The sequence below is a fragment of the Salvelinus namaycush genome, chromosome 25 (assembly GCF_016432855.1).
Source record: "Salvelinus namaycush isolate Seneca chromosome 25, SaNama_1.0, whole genome shotgun sequence".
Lineage (NCBI taxonomy): Eukaryota > Metazoa > Chordata > Actinopteri > Salmoniformes > Salmonidae > Salvelinus > Salvelinus namaycush.
Genome location: NC_052331.1, coordinates 9,169,956 through 9,185,757, shown reverse-complemented (window position 1 = coordinate 9,185,757; position 15,802 = coordinate 9,169,956). Strand labels below are relative to the sequence as shown.

Below are 15,802 nucleotides of genomic sequence, written 5' to 3'. Positions count from 1 at the left end.
TGTCAAACTCATTCCACGGAGGGCTGAGTGTCTGCAGGTTTTCACTCCTCCCTTGTACTTGATTGATGAACTCAGGTCACTGACTAGTAAGGAACTCCCCTCATCTGGTTGTCTAGGTCTTAATTGAAAATAAACCCCCCCTGCTTTAGAATATAACACACAGTACAAAGATATACAGATAGAACTTCTTTCTAATCTTTATTTAACAGGGCAAGTCAGTTAAGAACAAATTCTTATTTACAATGACAGCCTACCGGGGAACAGTGGGTTAACTGCCTTGTTCAGAACGACACCTTGTCAGCTCGGGGATTTGATCCAGCAACCTTTTGGTTACTGGTCCAACGCTCTAACCACTAGGCTACCTGACGCTCCAAGGAACATGAGGACCTCTTACCCTGAGGAAGGCGTCTAGAGATCCATTCTCCATGTACTCTGTGATGATCATTACTGGTTTACCTGCACAGGAGACAAACAAGCAGCGATTAAGACAGGGGGGTGTTCCACAAGGATCCGTTTTGGGTCCTCTGCATTTTTATATCTTTATAAATGCAGACAGAACCTGTCATTCTCTGCTTGGATTGGTCAAAGTAGCTGTCAATCACTCACATCGCGTGACCACGCCCTCCAGTCTGATGATGTTTGGGTGGTCGAACTGTCCCATGATGCTGGCCTCAGAGAGGAAGTCCTGCCTCTGTTTGTTGGAGTATGCTGCCTTCAGACTCTTTATGGCCACGAAGATCTCCCTCTTTCCCTGGAGACGCAGACGGCCACTACACACCTCCCCAAACTCACCTACAACACACACACACTCAGTATAAATAACTACACACCTCCCCAAACTCACCTACAACACACACAGACACACACACAGTATAAATAACTACACACTTCCCCACACTCACCTACAACACGCACAGCATTAGCATCACACACCTTCAAACCTTGATGATGTACTGTGAGCGTGTGTGTCAGGCTCCCTTACCAATGCCAATGACCTTCTCTATGTGTATGTAGGAGGCGTCAATCTCTTTGGCAAACTCATGAACCGCCTGGTCAGGGTCCTCATAGGTGAACGGGTCCACGTATATCCTCACACCTACAGATGGAGAAAGGGAAGGAGATGGGTTGGGAAAATGAGTTTGACGCAATGGAGACCTGTTTGTGGAATAGGACGAAGTGTGTGAGTGCATGTGTGGTCTTACCTGGGTTTAGGTGTTTCTCCTCCTCTGAGTCTTGCTTGGCTTGGCTGTATTTGCCCCTCCTGAAAGAAGAAAGGCAGAGGAAGAAGTAGTGAGCGGCACGGAACACACAATGTGAGTGATTGACAGCTACTTTGACCAATCCAAGCAGAGATTGGCTATTCAAGGCGAGTGGAAGGGAAGAAGGAGAAGGGGGATGGAGGGTGGGAAGGAGAGAGAATAGTGCCTCGGGTAATATAGGAGGAAAGGTGTGTTATCTTACAGAACCTGTCTGTAACACTACCCATTGTGTCTTTAAGCGGTGTGTGTGTCATACCTTGAGAGCCACTGTCAGGAAAAAAGAGGCCTCAAGGGAGAGGTTGTGTGTGAGTGTTCCGAGGCCAGGGGGAAGCTGATACAGTGGCTGGGTTGTTGTGGAGACACTAATGATAAGTCAGGGACAAGGGGATTACCAGGTGAACAATCAGACCTTTAGAAGGACATACTGTCTCCTCTTTAATCCCCCTCCACAGCCCCAGGTGATCTGTGTGTGTGTGTGTGTGTGTGTGTGTGTGTGTGTGTGTGTGTGTGTGTTTTAGCGGTTGCTTGTGTTTCTGAGGCCATATGTGTTTGTACCTGCGGCTGATGATGAAGACTGCGGTGGAGATGAGCAGTAGAATCACACCTCCACTGATTGACAGCAGGAGCAGGGTGGAGTTAGCGGCATCACCAATCAGAGGCAAGGGATCTGTCAGTGGGAGGGGACAACAGGTTACAAACCAGGATGTTTTCATTAAAAACAGGTTCCAGAAAAATGCAATATCTCTTGCTCAAAAACAGCCGAATAGAATAGAATAGAATAGAATGTCTTCTACCTGAGTTGGTGGAGAACTCCACGGGGCCGCTGAACTCTCCGTATCCGGCGGCGGTGCGAGCGCGCACCTGAAACAAGTACACAGTAAGCGGACTCAGCCCAGTGATGTCAGCACTGCGAGACGCCGTCTTCATGATGCGGTAGGAGCTCTCCTTCTGATCCTGATTGGACGAGAGACAGGAAGAGAGAAACAGGGGAGGGATCTGTTAATGCCTGAGCAGAAATCTGCGGTCAAATACATGAACCTTTCCAAGATACAGCATAACTTAAATACACCCCATTTTAATTGGCAAGTGTAAAGAAAAGGGGTAACGGATGATGTCATGATCCTAAAATGTAATTTGAAGTTGCAAAACAATGTTATCTGTGTGGTTCTGGAGCGAAAAACCTCTCCCTGTGGACTCTCGGCCTATAATCACAAAACCAGACAAGCAAGGACAAACTGTAGCCACACAATTCCAAATCAACTACAAATCACTCCCGCCCATCTAGCTCCCTTTTTCTCTCCCAAGTCCCACATAAAAAAACTCAATTTCTCCCTCTCTCTTTTTCCATGTCAAACACAAGGAATGCTTTGAAGATTGTTTATTGGTTGTTTTATAGGTCTATTGATACCAGTTTAAGCAGATAGCATGTGAACACTCACAAACATGCATAGATACACAGAACACACACCCGTTATAGGTTTCCATAGACTCTTTACTAAAAGAAAGTGCTATCTAGAACCTAAAAGGGTTCTTTGGATGTCCCCATAGGAAAACCATTTGAAGAACCCCTTTTGGTTCCAGATATAATCATTTTGGGTTCCTTGTAGAACCCTTTCCACAGAGGGTTCTACCTGGAACCCAAACGAGTTCTCCTATATAGCCGAAGAACTCTTTTGGAACCTTTTCTTTTAAGAGTGTAAAAAAAAAACTGATTTCTGAACCGCGGTTTCCACGAGGCATCTCACCTTCTCGTAGTACTTGACCTCATACTCCAGGATCACCCCATTGGGACGGTCGGGCTGTTGCCATGCCAACGACACACCATGCCTGGTGACATCACCAGCCTGGATGGATGTAACTGGGGAGGGAGCTGAGTGAGTGAGAGAGAGGTACATAAGTTGAAGAACTAGGACAGCCCAAGATATATCACGGCTTTTATGTTTGTGTATTGGATCTCTTGAATAGTTTACCAGAAAATAATGTATAAGACACATTGGCATAACATCTGCAAAATAAAATAATTCAAGCTACAGGATTGACAGGTTTTCATGCAAATCCACATTTGGAGTTATGAAACAACAATTCCCTGAATGTTTGATGGCAATCACAATGACCCAATTCACCACAGCCGAGTCCTGGAGGAAACTTTTACCTTTTCTTTAGGGAACAGGCCACGACCTTTCTCACCTCTTTTCAGCCTGTCTTTCTATCCCTTTATCATTACCTTTCCCACTTTCTTTCCATCCCTCCATCAATGTCTACCCCTTCCCTTTCTATCCCTCTAATATAGTCTTCCTCTTATGTCCCTGTATTCTTGTGATAGTCCCTCTGACATACTGACAGGAGAAGAAGGTTCAGTCACTGGTCTGTGACTGTACAGTGTAGGATGCTGACTCACTAAAGACAGAAAGTAGTTATTTCAGAGTGAATGAGTATTGAATGACAACACTGTTTCTGCCTTTGAGTAATAGTTCCCAGCCCTCTCATTTAGCACCCAGTAGGTTACGCTACTCGACACAGGAAGACAACACACTTCCCACAAGTAGTCAGAGCAGGTGTGTCTGCCACTATCTGGGACTCAGAGGCCGCGTTTACCTAGGCATCTGATCTTTTCTTTCTTACACTCATTGATATTTTGACCAATCAGATCAGCTCTGAAAAAGATCTGATGTCAAAAGATCTGATGTGATTGGTCAAAAGGTCAATTCCTGGTAAAAAAATATCAGAATTGGGCTTCCTGTGTAAATGCAGCCAGAGACATTGTAAAGATACTAGAGTCGGTGGGCTGTGTTCCAGTTCACGTACAGTAAGCCACACGGGGGAAAAACACGTACATAAGCACACACTCCATCTGACTCACACTCCCCGTAGAAACTCAAATGAAACACCTCGTAAAACTTAAGAGACCTCCTAAATGTAGAGGTGATCAAACCAACACGCTTTCTCCCTGCACGTGCTACACACACACACCGTGGCATAAGCCAATAAGATGATGATCCCCGTATCATTCAGTTCATGTCACCGAGACAAGTCTCTCCTTGAGAGTTTAACACAAACACACTCAGAAACGCACACACGTAACTCCCATGTACTGTTCAGAATGTATTCCCACCCCTTAACTTATTCCACATTTCGTTGTGCTAAATTCAAAATGGATTACATGAAAATGTATTGAAAATGAAACACAGAAATATCTCATTTACATAATTATTCACACGCCCGAGTCAATACTTTGTAGGAGCACCTTTGGAATTCTATTACATTCTAATTAAAGCTATTACAGCTTTAATTCGTCTTGGGTATGTCTGTATCAGCTTTGCACATCTGGATTTGTTCCTTGCAGATTTTCTCAAGCTTTGTTATGTTAGATGGGGATCGGAGCTGAATAGCAATCTTCAAGTCTTTCCACAGATTTTCCATGGGATTCAAGTCTGGGCTTTGGCTGGACCACTCAAGGACTTTCACATTCTTGTTCCGAAGCCATTCCAGCCTTGCTATGGCTGTATACTAGGGGTCATTGTCCATTCATTGTCCCCTGTATCCTTACCCTTCTCCCAGTCCATGCCACTGAAAAGCATCCACATAGCATGATGCTGCCACCACCATGCTTCATGGTAGGGATGGTGTTAGACGGGTGATGAGTTGTGCCTGGTTGTATCCAGACGTAGCGCTTTGTATTCAGGCCAAAGTGTTTTATCTCATCAAACCACAGAATCTTTTGCCTTATACTTTGAGTCTTTCACGTGCCTTTTTGCAAACTCAAGGCGTGCTGTCATGTGACTTTTTCTCAGGAGTGGCTTCCGTCTGGCCACTCTAGCAAAAAGCCCAGATTAGTGAATTGCTGTAGAGACTGCTGTCCTTCTGGCAGGTTCTCCCATCTCAGCCAAGGAACTCTGTAGTTCTGTCAGAGTTGTCATTGGGTTCTCGGTAACCACCCTGGCCAAGGTCCTTCTTGCCTGGTTGCTCAGTTCGGTCGGCCGACAAGCTCTAGGCAGAGTCTAGGTAATTCCATATTTTTTCAATACATACCCTTCCCCAGATATATGCCTCATCACAGTTCTATCTCAGAGATCGACAGACAGTTTCTTGGACTTCATGGTATAGTTTCTGCTCTGTCAACTGTGGGATCTTATATAGACAGGTGTGTTTCTTTCTAAATCATGTCCAAAGAATTGAATTGGCCACAGGTGGACTCTAATCAAGTTGTAGTGACATCTCAAGGATGATCAAAGGAAATTGGATGCACCTGAGCTCAATTTGGTGTGTCATAGCAAAGGGGTGTGAATACTTATGTAAATGTAGTTCTGTATTTCATTACCAATAAAACATTTTTTTTTCTAAAAACATATTTCCCCATTGCCTTTATGGGGTATTGTGTGTAAGAAGAATATATATATATATATATTTCATCAATTTTGAATTCAGGCTGTAACAACAAGATGTGGAATAAGTCAAAGGGTATGAATACTTTCTGAAGGCACTGTATACAGACACACACCAGTAGGCACAAAAAGTTCTTCCAACTTAATTCAATTCACATTCCCCCATTAAAGGCTACCTGCTTCACAGACATTCTCACACACTCTCACACACCCCTCAATCCCCCACACTCCATGCAATGCACAGCCTGTGCTTGGCCCCTGAAAACACACACACACACTCCCCTCGTTACTTACATACTCCTTCACACAAACTCACCGGCCTGGTTGGTGGTGAGAGTGACAGACACACTCTGTCCTGCCCCTGCACTGTGGCCCTGGGAGACGCCATTGCGGGCGAGGATGGTGAAGGTGTAGCGTGTGTGCGCCTGCAGCTCGCTCATACACACCCTGGTGGCCCTTAGGCCACTCTGCTGGGGAGAGAACAGGACATCTTGACTGCAGGGCAGGCAGAGCTGGGCCCCAAGAGGACCCTTAAGAGCCGCAAGGCTACCAGCTTCTCCAAGTCGACTCCCAATCTGAGTTTGATTCCCGGTTTGACTCTCAGGTCCGTGGCAGAGCAGGCAGTCCACACTGTAGCTGATGTCACTTCTCCCTCCGAGCCTGAGGGGGGCGCTCCACTCCAGAACCACTGACGTCTCGTTGACCTCGGAGATCAGCTGCTGAGGAGCAGATGGGGGTTCTGGGATACATAGAACAGGGAGGTTGAGTTAGAAAATATATTGTGGTTATGGTTACATATACTTTCCTCTGTGGTACAGTTTGTCGTTATGTTTTTGTGTGAGAGAGTGTTGTCTGTTTTCTCAGGCTGACTGGCTGAACCCTGTGCTGTATATAGGCATAATTAAGTTTATGACAAACAGACCAAAGTCTGTCAGATCACAGTTGCTGGGGGAGAGAGAGCGAGAGAATGAAAGAGAGAGAAAGAGAGAGCGAGAAGGAGAGAGAGGGACAGAAAGTGACATGTAACTGAGCCCGAGGACTATTCATTCGATCGCAACGCCTTATCTCCCGTCCAGGACACGGTGGATTAGTCAGAAGTCTTTAGATCAGTACAGAGGGACGACAGAGGAAAGAGAGAGAGGACAAAAGAGAGAAGAGGAACAGAGGGGAGAAAGAGTACAGCTGCATTGATTGATCGACCCCCTAGGGGGAAATGTTGTGTGTGTGTGTGTGTTCTTACGTGTGCAGGGCATAGATGCAGGGTCACTCTCAGAACGGTAGTATGCCGGGTTGCAGTCACAGACAGTAGCCCCCTCCTTCTCTGAGTGACTGTGCGGAGGACACTTAGAACATGCTCTGTCTGTAGACACAGCTCTGTTGAAACCGACCGTACACGCTACAGAGAGAGAGGGGGGGGGTTCCATTCATTTTCATTCTAGTACAATCAACACATGCATTGACATGACAATACCCAGTTTGACTTATTCAGAATGCCTAACCCCCATGGCTGTCAACCCATTCATGAAATCCTTCACTTTTTCACAACTCTTCTAGAAGTAATTACGTTATTATCATCTCTATTCTCCCCCTATTTCATTTCCGGGGGTGACCAAGTCATCGCAGTGGGAGTGGTTCGGAATGTGGGAGTGACAGAGTTTGTGTTTGAAAATGGGGGATGACAGTGTGTGTGTGTGACAGAGTGTTTTATAACACTCATCAGTAGAGGAAGTCTTCCCATAGGAATGTCCCGTCTCTGTAATCAACGCTGTCCTAACCATCCCTCTCTTCTGGGAGGCTCTACCTCTCTCACACACACTTTCTTTCTCACACTCTCTCTGTTTTCCTCTCTCTCTCTCTCTGTTTTCCTCTCTCTCTCTCTCTGTTTTCCTCTCTCTCTCTCTCTGTTTTCCTCTCTCTCTCTCTCTGTTTTCCTCTCTCTCTCTCTCTGTTTTCCTCTCTCTCTCTCTCTGTTTTCCTCCGTCTCTCTCTCTCTCTGTTTTCCTCCGTCTCTCTCTCTCTCTGTTTTCCTCCGTCTCTCTCTCTCTCTGTTTTCCTCTCTCTCTCTCTCTCTCCCTCTCTGTTTCTCTCTCTCTCTCTCTGTTTCTCTCTCTCCCTCTCTGTTTCTCCCTCTCCCTCTCTGTTTCTCCCTCTCCCTCTCTGTTTCTCCCTCTCCCTCTCTGTTTCTCCCTCTCCCTCTCTGTTTCTCCCTCTCCCTCTCTGTTTCTCCCTCTCCCTCTCTGTTTCTCCCTCTCCCTCTCTGTTTCTCCCTCTCTCTCTCTGTTTCTCCCTCTCCCTCTCTGTTTCTCTCTCTCCCTCTGTTTCTCTCTCTGTTTCTCTCTCTGTTTCTCTCTCTGTTTCTCTCTCCCTCTCTCTCTCTCTCTTTCTCTCTCTCTCTCTGTTTCTCTCTCTCCCTCTCTGTTTCTCTCTCTCCCTCTCTGTTTCTCCCTCTCCCTCTCCCTCTCTGTTTCTCCCTCTCCCTCTCTGTTTCTGTCTCTCTCCTCTCCCTCTCTGTTTCTCCCTCTCCCTCTCTGTTTCTCCCTCTCCCTCTCTGTTTCTCCCTCTCCCTCTCTGTTTCTCCCTCTCCCTCTCTGTTTCTCCCTCTCCCTCTCTGTTTCTCCCTCTCCCTCTCTGTTTCTCCCTCTCCCTCTCTGTTTCTCCCTCTCCCTCTCTGTTTCTCCCTCTCCCTCTCTGTTTCTCCCTCTCCCTCTCTGTTTCTCTCTCTCCCTCTGTTTCTCTCTCTCTCTCTGTTTCTCCCTCTCCCTCTCTGTTTCTCCCTCTCCCTCTCTGTTTCTCCCTCTCCCTCTCTGTTTCTCCCTCTCCCTCTCTGTTTCTCCCTCTCCTCTCTGTTTCTCCCTCTCCCTCTCTGTTTCTCCCTCTCCCTCTCTGTTTCTCTCTCTCCCTCTCTGTTTCCCTCTCTGTTTCTCCCTCTCTGTTTCTCCCTCTCCCTCTCTGTTTCTCCCTCTCCCTCTCTGTTTCTCCCTCTCCCTCTCTGTTTCTCCCTCTCCCTCTCTGTTTCTCCCTCTCCCTCTCTGTTTCTCCCTCTCCCTCTCTGTTTCTCCCTCTCCCTCTCTGTTTCTCCCTCTCCCTCTCTGTTTCTCCCTCTCCCTCTCTGTTTCTCCCTCTCCCTCTCTGTTTCTCCCTCTCCCTCTCTGTTTCTCCCTCTCCCTCTCTGTTTCTCCCTCTCCCTCTCTGTTTCTCCCTCTCCCTCTCTGTTTCTCCCTCTCCCTCTCTGTTTCTCCCTCTCCCTCTCTGTTTCTCCCTCTCCCTCTCTGTTTCTCCCTCTCCCTCTCCGTTTCTCCCTCTCCGTTTCTCCCTCTCCCTCTCTGTTTCTCCCTCTCCCTCTCTGTTTCTCCCTCTCCCTCTCCGTTTCTCCCTCTCCCTCTCCGTTTCTCCCTCTCCGTTTCTCCCTCTCCGTTTCTCCCTCTCCGTTTCTCCCTCTCCGTTTCTCTCTCTCCCTCTCCGTTTCTCTCTCTCCCTCTCCGTTTCTCTCTCTCCCTCTCCGTTTCTCTCTCTGCCTCTCCGTTTCTCTCTCTGCCTCTCCGTTTCTCTCTCTCTCCCTCTCTGTTTCTCTCTCTCTCCCCCTCTCCGTTTCTCTCTCTCTCCCTCTCTGTTTCTCTCTCTCTCCCTCTCTGTTTCTCTCTCTCTCCCTCTCTGTTTCTCTCTCTCCCTCTCTGTTTCTCTCTCTCCCTCTCTGTTTCTCTCTCTCTCTGTTTCTCTCTCTCCCTCTCTCTGTTTCTCTCTCTCCCTCTCTCTGTTTCTCTCTCTCCCTCTCTCTGTTTCTCTCTCTCTCCCTCTCTGTTTCTCTCTCTCTCCCTCTCTGTTTCTCTCTCTCCCTCTGGAATGCTTTGAAGATTGTTATTGTTTTTTTTTTATAGCTCAATCGATACCAGTTAAACGCTGATTGCATAAGAACATGCACACACACGCGCACTAACACACACAGATAGGAGCCATTCACATCCGTTAACCCTGCTTTTATGGCTCTATGTCAAACACTTTACAGCTGTAAGGCCTCGATGTCGACATTTTACATTTGAGTCATTTAGCTAGCAGACGCTCTTATCCAGAGTGACTTACAGTTAGTGCACTCATGTTAGGATGAATGCAGACAACCACATATCACAGTCGTAGTAAATGCATTTTTCCTCAATAAATAAGTTATCAGAAAGTCTGTGCTAGTTGCAAAAGGCAGGTTTGTTTTTGACTGAGCCCCCGCCATCAATGAGTGAGTGTAGTTCCGGGTATTATAATACTATCAGTAGAGACCTTGGTGTGTGTGTGACGCCATAAAGTCATACACTGTTGAGGGTGATGGTCTTTGTGAGGGTGCGACAGAGGGGAAAGAGGAGTGGAGAGAAGGAGAGAGAGCGAGAGAGAGAGGAGAGCAGCAGTCCACCGTCGCCCTCTCTTATATAGGGATAATAACACCTTTATGAGCTGTCATTCCAGGTCAACGCTCACTCTCCCTTTGCAGCACAAACACAAATCATGACACACACACACATGCCTTTTCCCCTCAGAGAGAGGAATGATGAAAAATAGAGATTATCAGAGACTGTGGGGAACGAGAAGAGAGAGGGACAGAAACATAGAAGATAGGGAATGAGCGAGAAAAAGAAAGAAGAGAGAAACAGTGACGTGAAAAGACGAAGGAGTGTTTATGGGTTGGTGGCCACACTCTCTCCCTTTCTTATTCTCTCCCTCTCACCTTCCCTCTGTTCATTGTGGAAAAAAGGGAGAACGGCAGGGTGGGATGGAGACAAAGCCAGCTCACAGCCTTGAGTCCTGCCCTCCTGCTACAATTCAATGGCTCACGGTGTGCCAAAAAATGTGTGCCAGTATGGCTGTATGTGTGCCGGTGTGCTTGTGCATGTGTGACAGAGTGTGTGTGTGTGTGTTCATGTCAACGGCAGGTCAGGTATCGCGTGTCTCTTTGATGGACAGCCCCGGGGTCGTCCATCAGACTCAGAGAGACAGGAGTACCGCCTTGCAGAACGCACACAGTAGGAGTGTGTGTGTGTGTGTGTGTGTGAGGGAGGGGGGTGGCAGTTGACAGAGGAGGAAGGACAGTAGGACACACACACACAAGCACACGCACTGTAAACAGTCAGATTCTTGGCTCTTGTCTCCAATCTCCTGATGAGAGCGGCTGAAGCTGCTGGGTAAGGGGTAGACAACGCACATTACTTTCTAAACTCTCTCTGTGTGTGAGAGAGATCCCTCTCCACTCCTATAGTTTCTCCTTCCCCTTTGCTCTTCATTTTACAGAAAATGCTGAGTTGGGTAGAGTGAGTAAATGAGTGTAGGCTACTTCCTTTGTACTACAAACTCCATAAACTGTGTGAGAGCGAGAGAGCGAGAAGGACATCTTTGACTATGTAGACTCAGTGAGCATAGCCTTGCTACTGAGAAAGGCTGCCGACAGCAGACCTGGCTCTCAAGAGAAGACAGGCTATGTGCACACTGCCCACAAAAAGAGGTGGGAACTGAGCTGCACTTCCTAACCTCCTGCCAAATGTATGACCATATTAGAGAAACATATTTCCCTCAGATTACACAGACCCAAAGAATTCGAAAAACCAATCCAATTTTGATAAACTCCCATATCTATTGGGTGAAATACCACAGTGTGCCATCACTGCAGCAAGATTTGTGACCTGTTGCCATAAGAAAAGGGCAACCAGTAAAAAATATTTTAAAAATAGTTTTATATATTTAAAATATAAAAGTTTATTTATTTTTGTACTTTAACTATTTGCACACCATTACAACAGTGTATATAGACATCATATGACATTTGAAATGTCGTTATTCTTTTGAAACTTTTGTGATTGTAATGTTTACTGTTAATTGTTTATTTCACTTGCTTTGGCAATGTAAACATATGTTTCCCATGCCAATACAGACCCTTAAATTGAGAGAGAGAAGGGGGTAATTGTTGCAGGGGGCTTTTGACATGATAATACTCTCACTGTCAGTTCCACCCGCCCCTCCCCCAGCCTGGGCACACACACTAAACACTGTGTGAATGTGAAACTAAATCCACCTAGACTAGTGTGTAACTAGCAGGTCTGGGTGACTGATAGAGGAAGAGGAGCGAAAGAACTCTGTAATTATCCTCAAACACGACGAGTGTCAACACCTTTCCAATGACAAATGCATTCCACATACAAACACACAGGGCTATGCTTGCATATCTGTGCGTGCGGTGGTGAGGTAGGAGCTAATCCTGGTTTACCCTAAGGGAAAGGCAGGCTGACAGTCAGACAGACAGACATCTCACTCACTCAGAGGAGCCATATATAACATCTAACCAGGCTCTCATACAGATGTCCTGTTGTGTTTAACTGCACCACACACTGTGTGTCACTGCAGAGGTGACACATCTCCATCGAGGATAATCATAGTTCTTCTGGTTAGGAACTCTGATTTTGTTCACAAGCCACAAGAGGAAGTACCGGAAACACAAGAGGGATTATGTAATCAACCTAGATTGCAAAGTAGCTATATTAAGTAGCTATATTCTACTACAATTTTGAAGAGCCCCTTGATCACAGAGGAGTGAATGGGACAGCCTTGGGATCACTAATCTACAATGGTTAACTCTGAAAAACTCATCTCGTTTTCCCCAGGTCTACCGGGCACCCATAACTCCCTCTGATGTCCATCCCTCCCTCTCATTTATCACTCCATCCATCCATCACTCCGTCCCTCCCTCTATCCATCACCTAGACAGCTGACACACTGGAGCGGTCAGAGGTACTTCCGACTCACAGAGAGCGAGAGGGAGGGCGACAGGACAGGGTCATAGAGAAACTATGTAATGAGATAGATTTGCATTTGATCTGGATTTGCGCAAAAAAATGAATATGTAAATGACCAAGATGATAGCAATAAAAGGGCACCTTTACTGTGAATGTTTCTCTTTCACTCTCTCCTCTTGTTCTCCCACTCCCTACACCTATCTCTTCTCTCTATCGGTCTCCCTCGTCTCTCTCACTCGCTCTCGTCTCTTCTCTTCTCTTTCAGTAGACAGGTGATGATCATGTATTCAGTATTCTCCCACAGTGAGAAGCAGACAGGATATGAATATTCAGACTGTCAATACCTTTGTTTTACAGACACAGAAGCAACACACAGCACAGCACTGTGATCACACACACACACATTTCCAAAATAAGTCATGTTTTTTTCACAGGAACTTCCATGTGTGTGTTTTTTAAATGGGGTTTAAGGTAAATATGTAATTTAACTGTAAAAATGTTTTACATTTAATGTGGCTTGAACACAACCAGTCATGTTTTCAACTAATTGTCAAAAGAATCACTTCAAAACGAAGGTTACCTTCGCACGTTCATCCAAAATAATTCCAGCATCCAAACAGTGGCTGAAGCTATGGCATTTTCTTGTGAATGATGTCCAGCATAAGGCAAGAAACAATGCCTTTTTTTGGCAACTTTTTCTAATCATAGTCGCACACCTCATGTAGCCTAACCCACAGGCCTTTATGTTTTGATATGGCCTTTTCACTATAAAAATGCAATATTTGGAATATTTGTGACCGACCGCCTTGATTCTGTCTTATGTAGCAAAATTTGAAATTGTGTTTTCTTTTTTTTTTTTTTTTTTTTTTACATGGGATAAAAGCAAAGACACAGAGCTACAAAATGGTACATCATACACCGCATTTGACGAACAATGGGAAAGTAATTCTGCTTTGAAAGTTGATAAAGTTGTAACCTCACTTTTGAGAAAATGGCCTTTGAATGTTTTGGTACCTACTGGAGAGCTCTTCTTTCTCTACACCCATTCAGCATTGTTCACACCCTCTTAAGCTTTAGCCCCACCCATCTCTTTAAGGGTTGATCCGAGCATTCTGTCCTAACAACAGCAGTCAAGCACCCAAGCTAACTGGCTAACATTGGCTAGCTACTTCCAGACACAAATGAGAGAACAGCTCACTGACCATTTTACTCATCCTAGCAGAGCTGGTTAGGCTGTTTTTATGTTATCCAGAGCGTTGGTGACTGCAACTGTGCTGCTGGCAACAATTTACACTTGTTTGCCAATGTTTACTGACACCGGCCATATTCAACAGGTGTTGAGTGTTCGTAAATTCGTCAGTTATTCTGCACTCTGGCACAGTCAGATGAGAGTGCTCTGAAATCGGAGAAGATAGCCAGAGCGAATTTACCAGCTACGTCTATCAACAGTTGTCGCAGTGACATTCTATTGAAATGGTTACTTGCATAGTGGAGTATTTTGTTAACCTCTCTAGGGTACGTGAGACGGTAGCGTCTCACCTCTTCAACAGCCAGTGAAACTGCAGGGCGCCAAATTCAAATACAGAAATACTCATTATAAAAATTCAGAAAACAAAACATTTTACATAGGTTTAAAGATTAACTTCTTGTGAATCCAACCACGGTGTTAGATAAAAAAAAAAAAATGCTTTATGGCGAAAGCATACCTTACGATTATTTGAGAACATAGCCCAGCAGACAAATCATTACAAACAGTAACCAGCCGAGTAGAAGAGTTACACAAGTCAGAAATAGAGATAAAATGAATCCCTTACCTTTGATGATCTTCATATGGTTGCACTCAGAAGACATTAATTTACTCAATAAATGTTCCTTTTGTTCGATAAAGTCTCTTTATATCCAAAAACCTCCATTTTGTTTGCGCGTTTTCTTCAGTAATCCACAGGCTCAAACGCAGTCACAACAGGCAGACAAAAAATCCAAATTGTATCCGTAAAGTTCATAGAAACATGTCAAACGATGTTTATATTCAATCCTCAGGTTGTTTTTAGCCTAAATAATCGATAATATTTCAACCGGACAATAACGTCGTCAATATAAAAGGTAAACATGAAAGGCACTCTCTCGGTCGCGCGCATGAAAAAGCTCTGTGACACGGCAGGGTCCACTCATTCAGACTGCTCTTACTCCCTCATTTTTAAGAATACATGCCTGAAACAATTTCTAAAGACTGTTGACATCTAGTGGAAGGCATAGGAACTGCAATTTGAGTCCTAAGTCAATGGATACTGTAATGGCATTGAATAGAAAACTACAAAACCAAAAACAATCCTACTTCCTGAATGGATTTTTCTCAGGTTTTCACCTGCCAAATCAGTTCTGTTATACTCACAGACACTATTTTAACAGTTTGAAACTTTAGAGTGTTTTCTATCCAAATCTACCAGTTATATGCATATCATATCTTCTGGGCCCGAGAAGCAGGCAGTTTAATTTGGGCATGCTTTTCATCCAAAATTCCGAATGCTGCCCCCTACCCTAGAGAAGTTAAGCCATGTAACTAGCTAGGTAAACAATAAACCATAATCCCAACTCATGACGTTACTACCCTGCATGAATCTGCAGGTAGCTAAACAACCAGGTTCAATGTTGGCTAGCTAACATTAGGCTATAACTAACAAAGCAAATGGCTCTGAGATATGAATAATAAGATCATACATGTAACAGCTAGCGAGACAGCCATCTAACGTTAGCTAGCCAACAGTACACTTGAACTTGAAATGAAAATGACTTTGTCAAAATTAGAAAAGTGTAATATCTGAAAATGTAGCTAGCGAGACTATCTTACCCATATACATCATGGATGGGCGCTTCTCCCTATCACGGATGCCATAGCTGCCCTTAGTATGAAGATGTAATCCGGAGTGTTTACATAGAGTATGATAGCTATTTCCACTGATTTCAAAACTCGGTCCTCCAGAAAGTGGAGAGCAACACTTACGCAGTTCTAATACACAATACATTTTTTATTTTAAAGCAGCGTTAGACAGGATTACCTACATATACCGACCAGCTCCAATAGACAGCAGCGTGCTATATGGCAGACCAATCCGAACTCATCTCTCGGCATGTCCAGCCCACTCATTATCTCAGCCAATCATGGCTAGCAGGAAGGTTGCTCGCTTTTCTGTTACTAAACCAACTAGGCTCGTAATTTAAATATTTTAAATCGGATTTACAGGTGGCATACAAGTCTTTTATTATGGAACATGAAAGTTCACATGTTCCAGAAGGCATTACTGTCAAAAATACGCATTTTGATTAAAAAATAAGTTAGGTTCAAATGGCTCTCCTGTGAAGTAGTGACACGTGACGTATGCCTAGTTTCCTGAAACGA

At 45.0% G+C, this 15,802-nt stretch overlaps 1 protein-coding gene across 1 annotated transcript in view; it reads right to left on the bottom strand.

The window, feature by feature from the left end:
* The window catches only part of LOC120020606 (ephrin type-A receptor 4-like), a 28,653-nt gene that overhangs the window by 5,643 nt on the left and 7,208 nt on the right, over nucleotides 1–15,802 (bottom strand). Inside the window, exons 5-14 of the mRNA XM_038964312.1 lie at nucleotides 6,882–7,037; nucleotides 6,248–6,380; nucleotides 5,958–6,163; nucleotides 3,005–3,129; nucleotides 2,054–2,213; nucleotides 1,815–1,926; nucleotides 1,203–1,261; nucleotides 983–1,096; nucleotides 607–792; nucleotides 395–456 (exon numbers count right to left, since the gene is read on the bottom strand). Of these exons, the coding sequence (XP_038820240.1) occupies nucleotides 395–456; nucleotides 607–792; nucleotides 983–1,096; nucleotides 1,203–1,261; nucleotides 1,815–1,926; nucleotides 2,054–2,213; nucleotides 3,005–3,129; nucleotides 5,958–6,163; nucleotides 6,248–6,380; nucleotides 6,882–7,037 (1,313 nt within the window). The remainder of the gene's footprint in view (nucleotides 1–394; nucleotides 457–606; nucleotides 793–982; nucleotides 1,097–1,202; nucleotides 1,262–1,814; nucleotides 1,927–2,053; nucleotides 2,214–3,004; nucleotides 3,130–5,957; nucleotides 6,164–6,247; nucleotides 6,381–6,881; nucleotides 7,038–15,802) is intronic.